At 44.7% G+C, this 18,085-nt stretch overlaps 2 protein-coding genes across 5 annotated transcripts in view; both read left to right on the top strand.

Annotated features, from left to right (window-relative positions):
- The first annotated feature begins 525 nt into the window (after positions 1-525).
- Positions 526-6,415, top strand: PSME3 (proteasome activator subunit 3). Of its 3 annotated transcripts, none has more exons than XM_044676935.1 (11): positions 526-777; positions 1,509-1,541; positions 1,687-1,749; positions 2,120-2,224; positions 2,990-3,038; positions 3,316-3,428; positions 3,668-3,736; positions 4,092-4,159; positions 4,245-4,299; positions 4,453-4,539; positions 4,788-6,415. In XM_044676935.1, the coding sequence occupies exons 1-11, from the start codon at positions 736-738 to the stop codon at positions 4,866-4,868; spliced, it is 765 nt and encodes a 254-aa protein (XP_044532870.1). In that variant the 5' UTR covers positions 526-735; the 3' UTR covers positions 4,869-6,415. The 3 variants fall into 3 exon arrangements, with proteins under 3 accessions (XP_044532870.1, XP_044532868.1, XP_044532869.1); XM_044676933.1 differs by having other exon boundaries at positions 3,316-3,448; positions 3,634-3,736; XM_044676934.1 differs by lacking the exon at positions 526-777 and adding an exon at positions 1,313-1,387.
- A 1,993-nt stretch (positions 6,416-8,408) lies between these two features.
- AOC2 (amine oxidase copper containing 2) overlaps positions 8,409-18,085 on the top strand; it is a 10,504-nt gene continuing 827 nt past the window's right edge. The window contains exons 1-3 of one of the 2 annotated variants that reach the window (XM_044672757.1): positions 8,409-10,014; positions 14,182-14,467; positions 14,691-14,820. In XM_044672757.1, coding sequence (XP_044528692.1) covers positions 8,424-10,014; positions 14,182-14,467; positions 14,691-14,820 — 2,007 coding nt within the window. In that variant the 5' untranslated portion in view covers positions 8,409-8,423. The remainder of the gene's footprint in view (positions 10,015-14,181; positions 14,468-14,690; positions 14,821-18,085) is intronic. The other variant, XM_044672756.1, reaches the window with a different exon arrangement.

The raw sequence follows: 18,085 nt of genomic DNA, 5'->3' as shown, positions 1-18,085 counted from the left end.
TCGCTGCCCTCAGGGAGCTCCCAGATTGGGGAAAAACAAGAGGAGACGGGTCTCCTCACAGACTATGAGTTTGGCACCTGGGCATAGCCGAGGATCAGGACTGGCCCGCCCCCGCCCGGGGCTTTCTGCACCTGCTGGGTTCCACTGACAGGCCGGGTCCTGGCCCGCAGTACTGACGTCATTGGGGCGCGACGGCGCACTGGCGCCTCGGGGGCCGTCAGAGATGCGGCGACGGACAATGATGCCCGGGTCCCCACAGGCTTTTCTCACTCTCAACGTAATGCCCCGGGGCCCAGAGGAGAAAGGCACAAGCTCCTATTAGCCGCCTAGGGCGCCCCGACTCCGGTTCTCAGCCCTGAGCGGCTGCGGAGACCAGAGGCGAGAGACACGGCGGCTCCCTGGCCTCCTGCCCGGGCTGGCGCGGCGCGTTAGGGCGCGCGTGCGTACGAGCGCGCGCCGGGCACGTGCCGCCCGCGAGCCCCCCGGCGATTGGCTGTGACGCGACTTCCGGTGCGAGCGGCGGAAGCCGGGCGGGCAAGCGAGTGAGCGAGCAGGGAGGTAGGCAGGCAGGGAGGCAGGGAGGCAGGTAGGCGCCCGGGAGGCAGGCAGCGAGGAAGCGAGGGAACCAGACAGGCCGGCGGAGGCCCGAAGGAAGCCGAAACCTGCCCCCGTGCCCAGGTCCTCCGGTCCCCCACCCCGGAGCCCCCAGCGGAGTGGACGCGGCCCGCCCCGGCCATGGCCTCGCTGCTGAAGGTGGATCAGGAAGTGAAGCTCAAGGTAGCAGCCCCCGCCTCCTCCCCGCGACCCCGCCGGGCCGGTTCTTGACCCCGCGGCGGCCGCCTTTGTCTCCCGCGGGCACTTCCGAGTCCGGCGCCGCCTCCCTCTGCCCTGGGCCCGCCCCAACCTTCCCCCTTTCCCGGCTGGCCACCGGCTCTTCCTGGGGACGGTCAGAGCGTCGCTTCACTCAGGGATGCTACTACTGTGGAGCCGCTGTTGCTTTTCCCCGCGCTGGGCTTGGGGGGGAGGCCGTGGCGGACACGTGTTGGGCCGGGGGGAAACAGGCCGCAGCGAAAACCAACCCTCTTCTTATCGATCGTGAGGCGCCACCACCCCCTCCCAGCGCCAAGGTCCCACAGGAGCTTGGGGTTACACTAGCATCGTCACTGAGGGTTGGGGGGTGCGTTTGTGAGATCACAGCCCCCATGTCCCCGCTTCCCTGCTACCCCTCTTAACCTGGGGGAACAAGCTGACATAGGGAGGGAGGAAAAAACTGACAAGTGTTGGCCCCTATTCCGTGGGAACCACCCCCAAGATGGAGAAATGGATCCTCAAAAAAATAAAATACTTAGAATCTGGGGGTCTCTCATCTTCCCATTACAACTACAAGGTGAGCTGTGGCACTAGGAATGGTACTTTGTTGTTATTTTGTTTTGCTTCTGAGGATACATCTCTTCCCCTTGCTACCAGACCCTGGAGGAAGTCCTGATGTGTGTTTTTGCTCTTTGCAGGTTGATTCTTTCAGGGAGCGGATCACAAGTGAGGTGAGTGATGCTTTTTGTTGGGTGGGACAAGAAGACTTAGTTTGGGGCGACTCTAAAGAGGAGGCCACTTGGGGAGTGTGTAGATTGGAGGTCAAGAGTCCTCCAAAAAGCATTAAGTCAACTTTACTGTGTATGTTCCTTTCAGGCAGAAGACTTGGTGGCAAATTTTTTCCCAAAGAAGTTGTTAGAGCTTGATAGTTTTTTGAAGGTGAGAGATACTTCCTGTCCCTCCCTTTTCTTATTTAGCTACCATTATCCCCAGTTCCCTCAGGATGTTGGACTCTTGAGCAAATTGGAATTATCTACATTGTGTTTGATTCAGATGTACACATTCCCTTCCTGACACATTAAAAAATGTTTTACTTTTATGTTTTAACATCCCAGATATTACTGTATGTCCACCCCTCCAAGCCTTTCCTTTTCCTTATTACAAAGAATAAAACAGTTAAGCATGATTAGCTGATTGTGACTACCATCTGATAATGACATTCCATACCCGTAGCCCCCCACCTCTGTACTTGACTCATCTTTCACTTATATTTAACTTGAAAACATACAGATTTTTTTCCTTCTTCTAGGAGCCTATCTTAAACATCCATGATTTAACTCAGATCCACTCAGACATGAATCTCCCTGTTCCTGATCCCATCCTTCTTACCAATAGCCATGATGGATTGGATGGTGTAAGTTTCTCTTTACTATTCTTTGTTCTTGACCAATAGATGCCTCTAGACCAAAGTTCTGTTTGCATTAGGGAACAGTGTAAGAAACTACTTCAGAGACTAGGACCCAGTTTCTTTATGAGGGTTTAGCATAATCTCTCTTGTTTTCTGCATTTGTAACATGAGAAGACTCTTAACTATCCTGTTCCTAAAGCTGTTGTGAGATCCAGCAGTACTGAAGTCATCACACACCTTCTCTTGAGGTTACAGGATATCTGGTTCTGGGCGAGACTTTTTTACCTGTTTGTATCTCGTACTCTTGTCAATGATTAGGAAGTTCTTAGCTTATTTCTTTCTGTCTTAAACATATGTATATAAAAATTTGATAATATGTATAAAGCACTTTGTAAACCTTAAGGCCAACACTACATGAATATCAGCTACTTGTAGACCTGAAGCAAGAATACTCAAATAAATTAAACTCACATTGATCATTCTTTGCTTAATGTTCATTGGTATTATTTATATGTAGCTTTATACCAAGCTATCTTTATCATTTGCTCACTGTTAATTCCTTAAGAGCAGATTTCTTGTTTACTTTGTCTTCTTGTCCCCAGTATCTTAGTACATGCACAAAGACAACATGCAAATATTTAGTAAATTGAGTGAAATCAACAGTGGGGAAACTTTCAGTCTAGTTTTGGGGACTTTGGGAAGGGTAGGATAAAGTAATTAAAATATTGATGTCTTTGAGGTAGAAAACGCTTAACCTCTGTATGTCCTCAGCCCACTTTGAAGAAGAGGAAATTGGATGAATGTGAGGAGGCCTTCCAGGGTGAGTACAATTCCTTTCTCCAAACTTACTTCTATAAGCCCCATTTAGGTTGAACTATTTTTTTCATGTCCAGAGTTGAATGTAGTTGCTTTTGGAATTTTGAGCCTCTCCAAAACAGCTTTTCCAATGGAGGAAAGGAAGGCCTGGCTGGGCATTAGTGTCTTGAGTTTGGGGCGGGGGGGGATGGGGGGGGGAAATTGGCATTCTAGACCCTGGGGCAGAGGAGAGAAAAAAATGGCCACTTCTTCCAGACAAAATTAGTTTCCTTTACCACCAGGTACCAAGGTGTTTGTGATGCCTAATGGGATGTTAAAAAGCAACCAGCAGCTGGTGGACATTATTGAAAAGGTGAAACCTGAAATCCGGCTGTTGATCGAGAAATGTAATACGGTAAGGCCAGCATGGAATGGGTTGGGTGTGCAAATGATGATGCATTGAGGGAAATTAGCCAGTTTAAGAGGAGAGGGATTTGTTTTGTGTATTTATTTTTATTTTTGAGGTGAAAAGGGCCCCCTAAGTTACTCTGTTTGGTGACCCTTTTTCCTTCCTCTGTACAGCAATGGCTTTCACATAAGTAATGTTCTACAACAGAAAGGCCACTTATTCCCTTGTTTTTGTTTTCTTTCCAGGTCAAAATGTGGGTTCAGCTCCTTATCCCCAGAATAGAAGATGGGAATAACTTTGGTGTATCCATCCAGGTAATACCTTCTGGATTGGGTTATAAAGTTAGAACAATTACCTGAACTTAGATGATAATCTCTCAATGATTTTATCATCTCATTGAGAGGAGATATTTGGTCTTGTTCTGTCTTTATATCCTCCATGACTTCATACTTCTGCAAAATAGGGTTTGCTTGATGGTTTATAAATCCTTGTGTGAAAGTTTCACTACATGGTCATTAAAGGGGTGGAGAACATACCTAGAAGAAGAGGTTGAGACATTTTCCCAGCTATTCTGCCTATTCTCTTTTTGGGTGACACCTAGCTAATATCCTATGGGGTGCCAGAATAGAGAGATTTGCTTTTACACACTTGACCTTCAATCCTTCACAGGAGGAGACAGTTGCAGAACTAAGGACTGTGGAGAGTGAAGCTGCATCTTATCTAGACCAGATTTCTAGGTAGGAGTTTGGGGCTGGCCCAGGGATTGTGAAATTTAGTTTTTGACTACTTGTATTACTTGCTTTTTCCTCTTTCTCCTTCCAGATATTACATTACAAGAGCCAAATTGGTTTCTAAAATAGCCAAATATCCCCATGTGGTAAGTGAGAAAATTATGATGGGAGGTGGGGATGGGAAATACAAAATTGAGAGAAAAAACCTTAAATATTCAAGCAGAAACTCAGCCTAGCCCTGCAAAACAGCCAATCCACCTTTTCCTCTCCCTTTTCTTTCCTTTCTCACCATTCTTTAGGAAGACTATCGACGCACAGTGACAGAGATTGATGAGAAGGAATATATCAGCCTTCGGCTCATCATATCAGAACTGAGGAACCAATACGTGAGTGACTGACTCCTTTACCATATCACCCTCTCAGTTGTCCTGGCTTCTCTCAAAAGTCATCTCCTGTGGGAGGGGGGTTAGATTCTACTCCTCTTCTGAGGGTTTAGTGCCATGAAATTGGTGGTTGATAGCCAGTGATCCCATCTCTTGACCTGAAAGCTCTGTTTGAAGTCCCTATATCTATGCTGAAAGAGAGCCAGGTGGGTGATTGTCCTTCCCCCCTCCCCCAACCTCTCTCCTCTCAGGTCACTTTACATGACATGATCCTGAAAAACATTGAGAAGATCAAGCGGCCCCGGAGCAGCAATGCAGAGACGCTGTACTGAGGCCAGGGCCAGAGCCAGGGGACTCTGTGAGTCTGGCTCAAGACCGACATTGCCTTGGTTTGTTACATGACTATCGAGATGGGGAAACTGGCTGGAAATAGTAATCACACCTCTCTTCTGTTTTTAGTTAGAGTCTAATGAAGCTCTCATGTAGTTCTGTGACGTGTTTACCTCTTATTTCAGGCCTCAGGAACTCTCCTACCCTAGTCCCCATTCCCAACCTGCCCTGTTGTCAAGACTCATTTCTGGAGTGTTTGCATATGTGTGTCTACGCACACATGCACTTTCTCTTGAACTCTTTCTCCCTCCCCACCCGACCCCCTGGTCTTCTCTTGGTCTGTATGTCTCCTTTTCAGTTAGTTGGTTAGATGTTGGAAAAGTTGGAAGTGAAAGAGCTATGTTTCTTTGAGGGAATAGGGGGCCTATCCTGGCTTCTATGGCATAGAGGATCCCTGGTGATGATGTGTGTGGCTAGGGGAGGGAGAAGGGGAAGGAGAGGTTGTATTTCCTTTATTGCATCTCCCTACCATCAGGACCTCGGGAAATATTACACCTTCTACTGTCTCTTTGAGAGGTTTTTTTTTGATGTCTTTATTGTGAGGTTTTTAGTTTTTCTTATGTAGCTCTGCCACCACACATTCCTTACCCTGTCATCAGACCTCCCATTCTCTCTCAAGAGTTTATCTTAGCTCCAAGAGTCAGGTGGCCAGACTAAGCAGAACAGGATTCAGCTGAGAGGTGCAAGTCTGTTCCACCTGAGCAGAGAGATGGGAAGGAGGGAGGGAACCAGAGCACCCATCATCCTGTGACTCAGAGTCTTGTTGGGAATTGTTACAAAGACTGCTGCCCCAACTATTTGGCTCTCTTTAAATCAGTTACAAATGGGAGGTTGGTGTGTTCTGAAGCTTAGATCCAGATACTACTTTGGGACCTCTTCCTTTTGGAATATTTTTCTTATTTATATTTTTTCCCAAGGAGGGTAGGGATGTGAATGAAAATCTGCAGGGTGGATCAGAAAAATGGAAGAATTGCTGTTTTTCTCTCGAGAACTCTGGATATATCCCATTATTGCAGGTTCTTTGACCTCCCACCCCACCTGCCAAGTCTGTTACCCCTCAGAGAGAGTCAACTTATTTCAGTCAATCAACCCTTCCCATGTATGTGGCTCTTTCTGTGTTTGTTTCCATCATCCCTTACTTCTGTTTTTCTCTCCTCACTTTCCTGCTGGTTTCCACCTGGGATGCATCACTGTCTGTCCCATTATGTTATAGTGAAGGAGTCAGGACATTGTCTTCCCATGAATAATATTCAGTAACAAACCAACTGTGTTTTAGTTGGGCCTCCCCAGACCCTGTCCCCATCCCCAACCTACCTGCTCTCTCCACCATGTGTTTCTTGGTGTTGTTTGCTTTTTTGTTTGTTGGATTGTTCTGATGTCCCCAACCCAGCTTCCCCAATCCTTATCCTACCCCTGCTTCCCTGGATCGTAATGTAAAATTCTTTTACCATGTCAAGAAATTATTAAAAATACAGGTACTTTGACCTTTTTTTAAAGTCACAGACCCCAGTGCGATCCTCAGACAACTGAGGCCAATCTCCATACACACACACACCCTTACAGGCTGGCCACAAATGAGGTGAGCAACCTCCAACCCCCACCCCCCCTTCCATGATATATAAAGATTGATCTAACACCGTCTTCCAGTATCAGGGGTGGGGATGGACCCTTTCTCTGATGGCCCCACTGTCTGACCTGGCTTATGTTTGGAAAATGACACCTCCAAAATCTGAGGGGCTCCTCTCCTTTCCCCAACCATTTCTCTTCTGGCATCTGTGCTCTCTCCCCCAGTGATTCTCATGAGCTACCAGTAGGGGCTGCTATGCCCTCATGTAGTTGGTGCGGAGCTTCCTCATCACTGAACCTGAGAGAGACCTACAGTATTTGAGCTGGAAGGTCATCTAAACACCACACTCCTGTTTGATAAAGGAGGTAATTGACACCCCAAGAAGCCGAATAACTTGTCCAAGGTCATATTAGCTAGTTAGTGCAAAACCAAGACTCAAAGCATCCTAATTAGCTTGATTGGTGCTCAGCCTGCTGCACCATAGAGCCCTTGTACATGGGGGAGGTGGGGTGGTCAAGGAGAGAGCTTCCTTAACAACATACTGGGCTTGGTTTTACTTTTGACCAGACTTGTGATTTCATTGGTGTGGGAGCCCCCAGCCAGGAACTTCATTTTATCATTGTTGATTTGTACCTATATTTGGAGAGTTAACTAGAGCACCAGGAAGACATTAAGGGATTGACTCAAGGACCCAGAGACACAGTGTGTGCCAGAGACAGGGTTGGAGCTCTGATTTTTGGACCAGTGTTTTCAATTCCTTAAGGATGGTATATAGAGATACTTAATCTGGAGTCATTTTCATGACTGATAGGTTTTTTTTGTTTGTTTTCTGTATGTTTGGCTGGGACTCTCATTACCCAGTCATAGTCTGATACTAGCTTAACCTTGCTGCCACTCAAAAGAAAACCAACCCCCAAATAATTAAATTTCAGTTAGGATTTATTGTTTTTCACCTCTCAGAATCAGTTTTTCAAAAAAGTGACTGGAGAATGGAGATTAGAAAGGGAGAGGGCTTCCTTGGAATATGAATGGTGGGGGGGGGGGGTGCAGAAATGTTTCCTGGCCCTGGAGTTTAGGATTTCCCTTTCTTTGAAAGGCTTATAGGCCCTAGTTTATTTGCCCTAAGGAAATAAGTAGCTGAGGGGTAAGGAAGAAGGGTGGTACAGATGTTAGCTTTCCCTCTATTATACTCCTCTTTGGATTGTGTTAAAAATGAAACTCTCACCCAAGGTTCTATGAAGAGACAGGCATATATACAGCATCACTTAGTAAAGGACTTTAGAAATCAACTATTTCCATTCCATTTCGTAGGTGAGGAAACTGAGACCCCTTCCACCTTCCCCTCCCCTACAAAAAAGGTAAAGTAGCTTTTCCCTGAGTCTCAGGGGATATTAATGCATAGAACTGGTACAGTCCATCATTTCAGGTTCTCTGACTCAATCTAGTACACTCTATACCTCTGCACAAGGCTGCCTCATAAGGAGACTTTTAAAACAGGAATCTTTCCAGCACCTGTTTGGATGTACTTCAAGATTCTAAAAATTTCTTTACCCTTGGTCAATGCTCTCCTTCAACTAAAGGAAACCCCTAAATTAAAGTTTTTAACCAACAACACTGGAAATGACAAAAAGTACTACCTACAGTTCTTATTGTTGTTGGAACCTGCCTCACTGGTGTACTGGGGCTCTTCTGGAGGGTGGAGGGTGGGGGTGGTAATTATCGAAGCCAAACCACAGAAGAGGAAAATGGAGAGGGCAGAACCAACTAAGCCAATTATAGGGGAAATTACATCTCTAGACCAGAGGGTGGAGAGCTTCAGTCCTAACCCAGGGAGTAGCTTTTTTCCCCCAGAGTCAATTCCTGGAGCTGGGAGAAGCAACTAGGAGAACTTTCTGTGGGACCCCCAATACTGCACTGTTTTATATTCACTATGAATACAAGGGTGGCCCTGGTCCTCCTTGCTCTCTCTGTTGTCACCATTTTTGCTCTGGTTTGTGTCCTGTTGACTGGTGGGGGTATCTCCAGGCAACCTCCCCACTGCCCCTCAAGGTCCCCTGCCAGTCAGTTTTGGCTGCATTCTAACAGGAGCCGACTGTTCTCAGATCTGACCAAGGAGGAGCTGGCCTCAGTGATGCGCTTCCTGACCCAGCAGCTGGGGACAGGGTTTGTAGATGCACGCCATGCCAGCCCATCAGACAACTGTGTCTACTCAGTGGAGTTACAGCTGCCTTCCAAAGCCGCAGCACTGGCCTACCTGGATGGGGGAAAACCACCGCCTCCCCGTGAAGCTCTAGTTGTGGTCTTCTTTGGCCATCAGGCCCAGCCCAATGTGAGTGAATTTGTGGTGGGGGCGCTGCCAAGCCTCTCCTATCTTCGAGATGTGACTGTAGAGCGCTATGGGGGTCCTCTCCCTTATTATCGGCGCCCTATGCTTAGGACTGAGTTTGCCCAGCTTTGGAGGCACTTGAAGGAAGTGGAGCTGCCCAAAGCACCTGTCTTCCTGACTTCGGTCTTCAGTTACGATGGCTCTTCTTTGGCACCTGTGCCCTCACCTTCTCATGGTTTTGGATCAGGAGAGCGTACCACCTGGCTTGCCCTTTACCACAATGTCTCAGGTGCTGGCCTTTTTTTGCATCCTGTGGGACTGGAGCTGCTTTTGGATCATGGGGACCTGGACCCTGCTCGATGGTTTGTCCAGAAGGTCTACTATCAAGGCTACTACTATGAGGACCTGGGCCAATTGGAGCAAAAGTTCAAGGCTGGCCAAGTGGATGTGGTTAGGATCGCTCCACCCTTACCAGATGGAGCATCATCATCCTTGAGGCCTCAGGTACCTCCAGGTCCTCCTCCTCCTCTACAGTTCTCACCCCAGGGTCCTCGATATAGTGTCCAGGGGAGTCAAGTGGCCTCTCCACTTTGGACATTTACCTTTAGCCTTGGGGTATTCAGTGGCATGAGGATTTTTGATGTCCAGTTCCAGGGGGAGCGGGTAGCTTATGAGATCAGTGTCCAGGAATGTCTTTCCATCTATGGTGCTGACTCACCTAAGACAATGATGACCCATTACTTGGATAGCACTTATGGGATTGGCCGACACAGCCGGGGGCTCGTTCGGGGAGTGGATTGCCCCTATTTAGCCACCATGGTGGATGCCTATGTGCTGGTGGACCAGGGGACAGCTCAGTTGCTCCCTGGGGCCCTGTGTGTATTTGAGGAGGCACCGGGGATGCCTCTTCGAAGACACCATAACCAGGCACAGGGTCGTTACTTTGGTGCTGTGGTTGGTTCAGCTCTTGTTATCCGGTCAGTGTCATCTGTGGGCAACTATGACTACATCTGGGACTTTGTATTACACCCTCATGGAGCACTTGAGGGACGAGTCCATGCTACAGGCTATATCAATACAGCCTTCCTAGGTGGGGGAGACAATTCCCTTCACTTTGGGAACCGAGTGGGGGGACAAGTTCTGGGGACAGTGCACACTCATGCCTTTCACTTCAAGCTGGACCTGGATGTAGCAGGTAATTTGGGATTGGGAACAAGGACTCTCCAGGGAGGAGGATCAAAAATAACCAGTCTGGAAGGAGGCCAGAGTGGGAGGACCTAATGAGAGCACCACACAAATAGTATGCATTCAGTAGGAGTGGCCTAAGGGATTATATTGGCCATTTTATGATGGATCAGACACAGCCCATGAAACGGATTATCAGACATCTGACAAGCTTCCCCCCCTCACATTCTCAAGTTAGCATTATTAAATTATTTTAGGTTTTCTGTTTCTGCCTAAGCTTTGATCTTCTCTGCTCGCAGTGTGATCTGGGGCTTAGTGATGTTGCAAGGTGGGAGCTGTGGGCAACTGCATAAACCTACAGGGGTCAAGGTGTTCCAGGTGAGTTGGGTGGTTACCAGCAGAATGGCTGTTGGAGCCAAAGGGAAGGTAGAAAAGTGTCCTGTGTCACTTAATATCACTCATGTTGTAGAGCCCTTAACAGATTTCAGTTGAGCTCAACAACCCAATGTGAGGCAGGAATAACAGATACTATTCCCCATTGCACAAATGAAACCTGAAGGAGATTCCCCACATTGGCCATGGTTTGAACTCTTAAGTTTTCCTGTTTCTTACTAAGTCCAACACTATAATAATAGCTGGCATTTATGGCACACTTTATGTGTATTTTCTCAATGGTTATGTATCTGAGCCTAAAAATAAAGGCTACCAGTGTGCAGCAGAGTGAATGGAATAGGAAGAAGTTGGGAACTAATAGGAGAAGGAAGCTCCCTTGCAGCATACGATTTCCATTGATCCGAGTGATGTCCCTTTAAGCATCTCAACAGTCATTTGAAAGTCATCCCATTATTCCTGCAAGTTACATGGGAGATATATTTCATGCATGTAATGGGAGTTTTCTCCCCATCATTCAGTGTACAGAGGATGGAGACTGGCATTGAGATCTGCCAAAGTCATCAGCACAGGATTTGGAGCTGGAGGGAACTTTGGAGATCGTCTATTCCAACCCTTTATTTTTTTTTTTTATTTTGCTAATTTTATTCTAATTTTAAATAACTAAAAAGCAAATTAAATGCCAAATGAAATGTGTTTGCTTTTTGTATTCTTTCCAGTCTGTCTTAGCTCCATTCTGCCTTTTTCCTACTTCTTCTTCCCTTTCCTCTCCCTTCTTCCCTTCCTCCCTCCTTCCCTTCCATAAATCAGTGTATAAAGTTCTGATTCAGTTTTCTTGAATTTACATCTTTTCCCATTTGTCTTTCCATTTTTCCTTGTATACTTTGTGTGTATATAACATTACCGTATATATGTATGTGTGTTTAAGCACATACACATTCAATAGCTCCATAGAGAGGGACTAGGTCTATGATTTCATTGATCTAGAGAACTCCAGATGAGGAAACTCCCTCTGCCAATGCAGAGTGTTACCTCTGCAATTTATAGCCAGTGTGTGACAAGGCTTGAACCCAGGTATTCCTAGTTCCAAGACCAGCTCTCAAAACTAATATTGCAATAATATACCATACTATATTTTGCCATTCTTGGGCATATACTTTTTTTGCTATTGCAAATAAAACAATTATGAATACTTTTCATAGAAATATAACTTCATGTTATTTTATGTTTTATAATATATTTTAAAATATTTTATCCCACTTGTGATATTTTATGGGTAAAATCCTATGAGTAAAAAGTTAAGACTTTTTTTTTTGGTCTTATGTTGACATAATGCCGTTCTCCAAAATCTCTGTACCATTCTGCAATTCTACCAATGATGTCTTAAAAGTTACTGTTTCCTTGCAACCCCACCAATTTTGAATTTTATTATTTTTGCTGTTTTTCTCATTCTGGCTAGGCATGAGGTGGTACCAGCATAAGGTTATCTTGATTTGCATTTTTCTGGTTACCAATTAATTATTAGCAATTAGAATTCTTCTGAATTGTCTCAGTCATTCCACTGATCACATGTGACATATATGTAACATCTTTAGAGATTTTGTATGCTAGATTTAATCTGAAATTTGTTCTAAATACTTCCCCCAAAATGCCTTAATTTCAGAAGTATTTTTTGCATTGTAAAATCTTATCGTGTAATCAAAACCATTTTATCTCCAATAACTTTCACTTGTTTGATTAAAATATCCCTCTTTTCCCTAGTCAAGACAATTATAATATTATTCCTTTCCCTAATTTAAAAAGATATTTAGGTAACAACCCATTCATTTTATAAATGAGGAAACAGCCCCAGGGAGGAAGTTGCTTGCCAAATCACACAGGAAGTAGCATCAGGATTTGTGCCCAAGTTCTTTGACTCAAAATTCAATGCCTAGGGACCGTAGGAGGTAGCATAATAGATAAGAGTACCAGGCCTAGAGTTGGGAACCTGGGTTCAAATTTGACATACTTCCTTATTTGTGTGACCCCAGGCAAGTCATTCAACCTCTTTTGCCTAGTTCTTGATGCTCTTCTGTCTTAAGAGTTGATACTAAGGCAGAAAGTAAGGGTTTAAAAAAAATACCCAGGGTGACCTGGTAAGATCCTCCAGGAAGATTCTCAGAATGATATAGTATTTGAATTGGACTTTAAGGAATGACTAGGAATTCAGTAGGAAAAGGAGTGAGCACAGCAAACACTGCTTTTAAAGCCAAAGTTATAAGCGGGACAAGCATCATGAGCTATGTTTAGTGGGCATGAAATAGTCCCACTTGACTGTAGTTTGAGGAGAGTAACAAGGAGGTAAAGCTGCAAAGGTATGGTGATGACTGGTGGTTATTGAGAGTGAAGGACCTTAAATATTGATCTGAACTTGAGAAGATGATTTTTGATCTTAGGAGTAACATGAATAGTTTCCAGTAAGAATTCTGGCAATGGTATACAGGGTGGTTTTGAGGGATGTAGGACAGGCAAGGTAAAGGGATAATGGAGATTGGAGACCTATGAAAAAATTTTTGCAAGGGGGCAGCTAGGTAGCTCAGTGGATAAAGCACCAGACCTGAAGTCAAGGGGACCTGGATTCAAATTTGGCCTCAGATACTTCTTCCTAGCTGTGTGGCCCTGGGCAAGTCACTTAACCCTGTTTGCCTAGCCCTTGCCCTTCCATCTTACAGTTACGAAGAAGTAAGGGTTATTAGAAAAAAATTATTGCAATTATCTAGGTAAGTAGTTTTCAGGACGAGTACCAGTGTGGTGGTCATTGAAGAGAAAGAGGGGAACACAAATGCAAAAAGTACAGTCATGCAAATCAGCAAGACCAAGTAACTGATTGGAGATGAAAATTAAGAAGGGGCAGCTAGGTAGCTCAGTAGATAGAGAGCCAGGCCTTGGACACAGAAGGTCCTGGGTTCAAGTATGAGCTCAGATACTTTCTAGCTGCAAGACCCTGGGTAAGTCACTTAACCACGATTGCCTAGCCCTTACCTGCTCATAAGCCTTGGAACCAATAAACAGTATTGATTCTAAGATAGGTAAGAATTTTTATAAAGAAAAAAAGGAGAGGGAGAGATCAAAGATAGTCCTGTGGTTATTATGAGGGAGATAAAGAGGGGGGAGGGGAAATCAAGTGTACAGTGAATGCCACACACAAATAATAGAAGAGAGGAGCAGGTTAAGAGGGGAAAGATGATAAGCTTAGTTCTGGATTTACTACATCTGAAGGAAAAGGAAGAAAGCTTAGGAGGACCATAAATGAGAAAGGACAATAGCTTGACAAATGGTAACGAAAACAGCATGTCCAAAGGCAGGAAGGAGACAAAGAAGAGGGAAAGACAAGATTATGGAGAGAGAACATGAAGCAAGTTCTATGCCTGGAAGAAATGAGATTGAGGAAGGATTAGCCCTGACTAGGGAAGAGTTGCAAGGGAGTTTCTAAGACCAGAGGGAAGCAAGAATATGAATAAAGATTAATTGACAGGTTTTAAAGGGTGGAAGAGACAAGAGAGAACTGATCTTGGAGGCAGAGGCAAAGGTCATTGTCAAAGGAGATGGGGAGGGAGTGGAGTTCTGACTATTTTAGAGGAAAAGATGTGAGGCAGCGCTGTGGGGAATATAATAGGGAATCAATCAGAAATGAGTCATTTTTTCATCACCTCTCATATTTGTGTTTGTGTGTGTGTGTGGAGGGGGGGGGTGTTTGAGTTGCTTTCAAATGATGTAATCTAGCCCCTCCCATGCCTCACTCCTGCAGGGTTAGAAAATTGGGTGCTGACAGAGGATGTGATGTTTGAACCCATTACTGTGCCTTGGAGTCCTGAACACCAGCTGCAGCGTCCACAGCTGACAAGGCAGATACTGGACACAGAGAATAAGGCAGCCTTCCTCCTGGGAGATGCCCTCCCCAGATACCTTTGCCTTGCCAGCAACCACACCAATACTTGGGGTCACCGCCGTGGATATCGGGTCCAGATCCGTAGTCCTCTTGGAGTACATCTACCCCTTGAGACCACCATGGAGAAGGCATTCAGCTGGGGAAGGTGAGGAAGAAGGGAGCATCTGGAAGGAAGGGTGGGAAGTATCAGAAAGAAACTCACTAGCTCCCTATTTCTCCTTCCAAACCAAAGGGAAGTGAGGTGGGCAACAGTATCCCCCAGTATCTGGGCAGAAGACTCACTATATAAATGTTCTGCCCCTCCAACAACCACCCTACTCCCCAACTAGTGCCCTAAGGCTTACCTGGAGCCCTTACCTCATACTTAGGTACCAGCTAGCAGTAACTCGCCGGAAAGAGGAAGAGCCACAGAGCAGTAGCATCTACAACCAGAATGATCCCTGGACACCGACTGTGGTCTTTGCCAACTTCATTGACAATGAGGTGCTCTCAGGGGAGGTCAGTGGCCCTGAAGAGGAGGGAGTGGGAGAGGAATTATCTAGTTTCCAAGTGGTTCAGTCTTTTTGACTCTAAGATGCCAATCCTTAGATCTTTGGATAGCTGAGCCATTTGGAAGGATGGAGACTTCTCTGATGATCAACCAGGGGCAAAAAACAACATAATTATCAAGTGTTGACTATGTGCAAAGCAATGTGTTCTAGGTGCTGGAGGAGGTCGTTTACATGAAAAATGGTTCCCTCACAGATCTTATAGTTTGTTTTTTTAAACCCTTACCTTCCATCTTAGAATCAGTACTGTGTATTGGTTCTAAGGCAGAAGAGTGGTAAGAGCTGGGCAATGGGGGTTAAGTGACTTGCCCAGTTAGGAGGTGTCTGAGAACAGATCTGAACCTAGGACTTCCCATCATTAGGCCTGGCTCTCAATCCACTGAGCCACCCAGCTGCCCCCAGATCTTATTGTTTAATAAGGGCATATGACTCAGAACCACAAGATCTAAAGATAGAAAGGGCCTTACAGGTCACCTAATCCAACTCCTTCATTTCCCAGTTGAGGAAATTTGAGCTAAGAGAGGTTGTCACTTGCTCAAGATCATGACAAAGATAATAGTAAGTGGCAGAGTTGGGATTCAAACCCACATCTGAATCGAAATCCAGTTCTTTTTCGACTCATTCATAACTACAAGCCAAAATAATATAATAATAATATTATAGGTACAACAAAAGGTGAAGTTGTCAGGGAATCAGTTGATGCTGGTTAGTAGAGTCAGGGAAGGCTTTATGGAGAAGCTGGCATTTGAACATTTGCGGATTTTTTAAAGATTTATTTTCATTTTTTCAGTTATATGTAGAAAAAATGTTAACTATTTTCTGACATTTTAGAATTCATATTTCTCCCTCTCCTACCCTTCCTCCCTTCTCTGAGGTGGTAAATAGTCTGGTATAGGTCCTACCCATACTTTCATGCAATACATATTTCTATATTGCTCATGTTATGATAGAAGACACATATCACACATACAATAAACATCTCATGAAGAAAATAAAGTAGAAGCTGACATGCTTTGATCTGCCCTCAGACTCCAACAGTTCCTTCTTTGGCTGTGGAGGGCTTTTTCATAGTGATTCCCTTGTGGTTATCCTGGAAACTTGCTTTGCTGATAATGGTTCAGTCCTTCACAGGTGATCGTCATACAATATTTCTGTTACTGTATACATTGTTCTCTTGGTTGTGCTCACTTCACTTTGTATCAGTTCATATAAGTCTTTCCAGGTTTTTTTGCCCTCATCCTGTTCATCATTTCTTATGGAGCAAAATAGTATTCCATTACAACCATATGCCACAACTTGTTCACCCATTCCCCAAGTGATGGACAACCCCTCAGTTTTCAATTCTTTGCCACTACAAAAAGAGCTGCAAAAAATATTTTCATGCAGGTAGGTCTTCTTCCCTTATCTCTGATCTCTTTGGGATGCAGATCCAATAGTGATATTGCTGGGTTAAAAGATATGCATATTTTTGTGGCCCTTCGAACCTCATTCCACTTTGCTCTCCAGAATGGTTGCATCAGTTCACAGTTCCAACAACAGTGGATTAGTGTCCCAATTTTCCCACATCTTCCAATATTTATCATTTTCTTTTTTGGTCATGTTAGCCAATCTGATAGGTGTGAGGTGGTATCTCAGAGTTGTTTTAATGCATTTCTCTAATCAATAGTGACTTGAAACATTTTTTCATATGATTATAGTTTTAATTTCTTCTTCTGAGAACTGTTTGTTCATATCCTTTGACCATTTTTTCAATTGGGAAATGCTTTGTATTCTTATAAATTTGACTCATGTACTGAGTTTTCAATGTGATATCTGACACAGTGAAGATGGGAAGCAAGCATATTCCTGACACAGGGAACACTGTGAACAAAGGTATGCAAGCATGAGAGTACAGGACATATACAGGAGACAGTCCAGTTTGATTGGAGTGCAGTCTATGGAACAAAGTAGTGTTCGATGAGGCTGGAAAGGCAGTGTGGGCCTACGTTGTGGAAGGCCATGAATACCAGAATTTCATTTGGTAGTCAATAAGCAGCTTTAAAGATATATGAATAGAGGAACCATGCCTGGATTCATGCATAAAGTTTAATGTTGGCAGCAATGAAAACAATCGATTTAAGAGTAGGAAAGAGTGAAGACTAAAAAGTCCTGGAAAGCTAATTTGATATTTCAAGAGAATGATAATGAAGATAAGTACTAGAATGGCAAAACTGGGATCAGAGAGGAGAAGACAGATGTATGAAAGGTTTCAAGTATAAAAACAGAATTTGGTAAACCAATTGGATATGGCTAACTAGATGATTCAGTGACAAAAACAATTGAGGGAGGAGCAGTGTTAAGAGTAAAATTCTCTTTTGGACAGCCCAAGCTTGAGGTATTTCTCCAGCTAGAGACTTCTTAGAGACAGTTGTAGACATTGATGTAAAGTTTAGGGCAGGGCTGGAGATATAGATGTATGAGTCCAGTCGAATAAAGGGAAGAGAAGGGAAGAGATAAGTATTAATTACCTACTTGTGCCAGGCACTATGCTAAATACTTTACAAACATCTCTACTGATAAAGAGGTGGGCAGCTAAGTGATGAAGTGGATAGAGTGCCAGGCCTGGAGTCAGGAAGACCTAAATTCAAATCTAACTTCAGACCCTTACTAGCTGTGTGACCCTGGGCAAGTCACTTCACCCTGTTTGCCTCAGTTTCCTAGTCTGTAAAATGAACTGGAGAAGGAAATGGCACATCACTCCAGTATCTTTGCCCAGAAAATCCCAAACAGGGTCATGGAGAGTCTGACTCCACTGAATAACAACGATGATAGGAGGGGGTAATATTTGAAAGCTATAGGGTTGAAGAAGACTACCTGGGGAAGCATGTAAAGGGAGAAAGTCAAGGGCCAAAGAGGAACATCTATCTTAATGCGGAGGAATGAACAAAAAGAGAGATGGAGCTATTAAGAGAGAGGGGAGAGGAGAACCCCAGAGAAAGTGATGCCTCTGAAGCCGAGGAATGAGAAAATAAAATAGGAGGATGCTGTGATCCATAATGTTAAAAATGACTCCGAATTTAAGGAAGAAGACTGAAAAAAGGCCCTTGGTACCACAGTCACCCATGGCCTCACAGAGTTTCAGCAGAGTGGTGAGGACGGAATCCATCAGGCCAGTGAGGAAGGGGAGACCCCTCCTGTCCTCATAACCCAGGGAGCAGCTAGGGCGATGGGGGGCG

Source organism: Gracilinanus agilis, chromosome 4 (assembly GCF_016433145.1).
Source record: "Gracilinanus agilis isolate LMUSP501 chromosome 4, AgileGrace, whole genome shotgun sequence".
NCBI classification, from domain to species: domain Eukaryota; kingdom Metazoa; phylum Chordata; class Mammalia; order Didelphimorphia; family Didelphidae; genus Gracilinanus; species Gracilinanus agilis.
The sequence above is the reverse complement of the archived record's forward strand: the minus strand, read 5'-3'. Positions and strand labels throughout refer to the sequence as shown.